We start from the raw sequence: 1,877 nt of genomic DNA, 5'->3' as shown, positions 1-1,877 counted from the left end.
TAATGCTGCAACCCTTTAATACAGTTCCTCATGATGTGGTGACCGCCCCCCACAACCATAAAATTATTTTTGTTGCTGCTTCATAACTGTAATTTTACTACTGTTATGAATCGGGCAACCTTTGTGAAAGGGCCATCTGACCCCCAAAGGGGATGCAACCCACAGGTTGAGAATCGCTGATTTAGACCAATCACTTGCCTTTACTTTACTCAAATGTTATAAGGATTATGCTTCTGATGTGTCCAACAGGAATGTAGGTGAACTGATGTCATGCATGGCTAGAATGTGGAAAATATATAGGCACATGATCAAAACAAATATAAGCAAATCTGTACATTGGTGAGCTCTTTTTAGAGCAATCTTATGTTGTCCACTTAGTGCTTCTCAAACTTTAGCATAGAGGTGGAAGGAATCACCTTATTTAAAGCTTGATGCTACTCCTAGAACTTTATTCAGTTTTAGGGTGGAGCTAAAGAATTTGCTTTTCTAACAAGTTTTTGGGGTAACAAAGTCCCTGACAAGGCGTAGATTACTTGTAGTCGGATCCCTGCTTCCCTATTCATACTCACCAGAGTACCTGACTTCATACTTAAGCACTGGAAAGGGGGTATTTTTTAGTGTCTAATCTAATTATTACAGCTGTCCAGTTAGTGCTTCTCAAACTTTAGCATAGAGGTGGAAGGAATCACCTTAAATTAAAGCTTGTTGTTACTCCTAGAACTTGATTCAGTTTTAGGGTGGTCAGATTAAGGATTATTACAAAAGTTACTCGATGTCACAAATAATTACCTCTCCAGTTTGTCTGTCATGATCCATACAAGGTTGTCCATCTTTTGGAGAATAAATGGTATACCTAAATAAATAATTAACAGATATTGTTAAAATCCTCACATTTTATCCCCACATATGTGTAAGGTCTACTCTTAAAACCTACAAATAATTTCTTCTAAAACTTCTAACAGAGCAAATGTCTTTATTATTTATAATCTCATGGACAATTGTATTGTCAACCTAGTTTTTCATGAAGGCTTACTGCCTACATCAAAGGTATTAACACTGGGAAAATGTGCATTGATCCTGGCTTTGTGGTGAGCAACAAGAGATTGTACATTAAAATTCACTTATGAAATGTAAATAGAGTCTACTCAAGCCATATGATCAAGGAAAATTCGCAATTTATAAAACAAAAGTTCAAGCAATATGATTCTTTGTGTTTGACTAGAAATACGGAACAGGGTTCTTTGGAAGATCGTAAAAGCTCACATTCCCATACTCCTTAATTTTACCTATCGCAAACACTAAGCAGAATCGAGAAATTAAGATACTGCAAGAAGCAAAGAGTACAAAAAAACAAAAAATCTTAAGAGAAAGAATAATAGGAAAAGTAGGCAGAGCAGTACTGAATTAAAATGCAAGAATCTATGATTTTTGCTTTATCATAATGAACAGACAACAAACATACCTCTTCCCAAATTTAATTTTGTTTCTTTCTCTTAATGTTAAAAACTGCCACCTGACAAACGAATCATAGTATGGATTAACATCAGTGGTGATGAAAGAACGCCGCCAGTCTACCTACAGAAGAAAAATGTAAAAGTCAATTTTTCAGAAATACCTACAATTTCTATGGATTGGAATTCTGATGAACCAATTCTTATACTTAACCTTCTGCTCTTTATATTTACAACCTAGAAACAGGTCAACTCTCAAAACAAAAACGAAACTTTCACAGTTCAACTTTTTGATATAAACTCTTGCAATACTTCCATGAACTTGTATTTCATTAATTTTGTTCATATACTAAGAAGCATGCAGAAACTAATAAAAACAAAAACCATTATCTTTAAAAATTATACTAGATAATAAAATTAAACTCT

At 34.2% G+C, this 1,877-nt stretch overlaps 1 protein-coding gene across 1 annotated transcript in view; it reads right to left on the bottom strand.

Moving 5' to 3' along the window:
* Positions 1–1,877, bottom strand: part of LARS1 (leucyl-tRNA synthetase 1) — an 88,096-nt gene that overhangs the window by 48,308 nt on the left and 37,911 nt on the right. Inside the window, exons 7-8 of the mRNA XM_004696697.2 lie at positions 1,463–1,575; positions 790–853 (exon numbers count right to left, since the gene is read on the bottom strand). Coding sequence (XP_004696754.2) covers positions 790–853; positions 1,463–1,575 — 177 coding nt within the window. The remainder of the gene's footprint in view (positions 1–789; positions 854–1,462; positions 1,576–1,877) is intronic.

This window comes from Echinops telfairi, unplaced genomic scaffold (genome assembly GCF_000313985.2).
Source record: "Echinops telfairi isolate 266 unplaced genomic scaffold, ASM31398v2 ScPeMD7_7469;HRSCAF=8507_0, whole genome shotgun sequence".
Lineage (NCBI taxonomy): Eukaryota > Metazoa > Chordata > Mammalia > Afrosoricida > Tenrecidae > Echinops > Echinops telfairi.
Note: the sequence above shows the minus strand (reverse complement) of the source record. Positions and strands in the feature narration are given on the sequence as shown.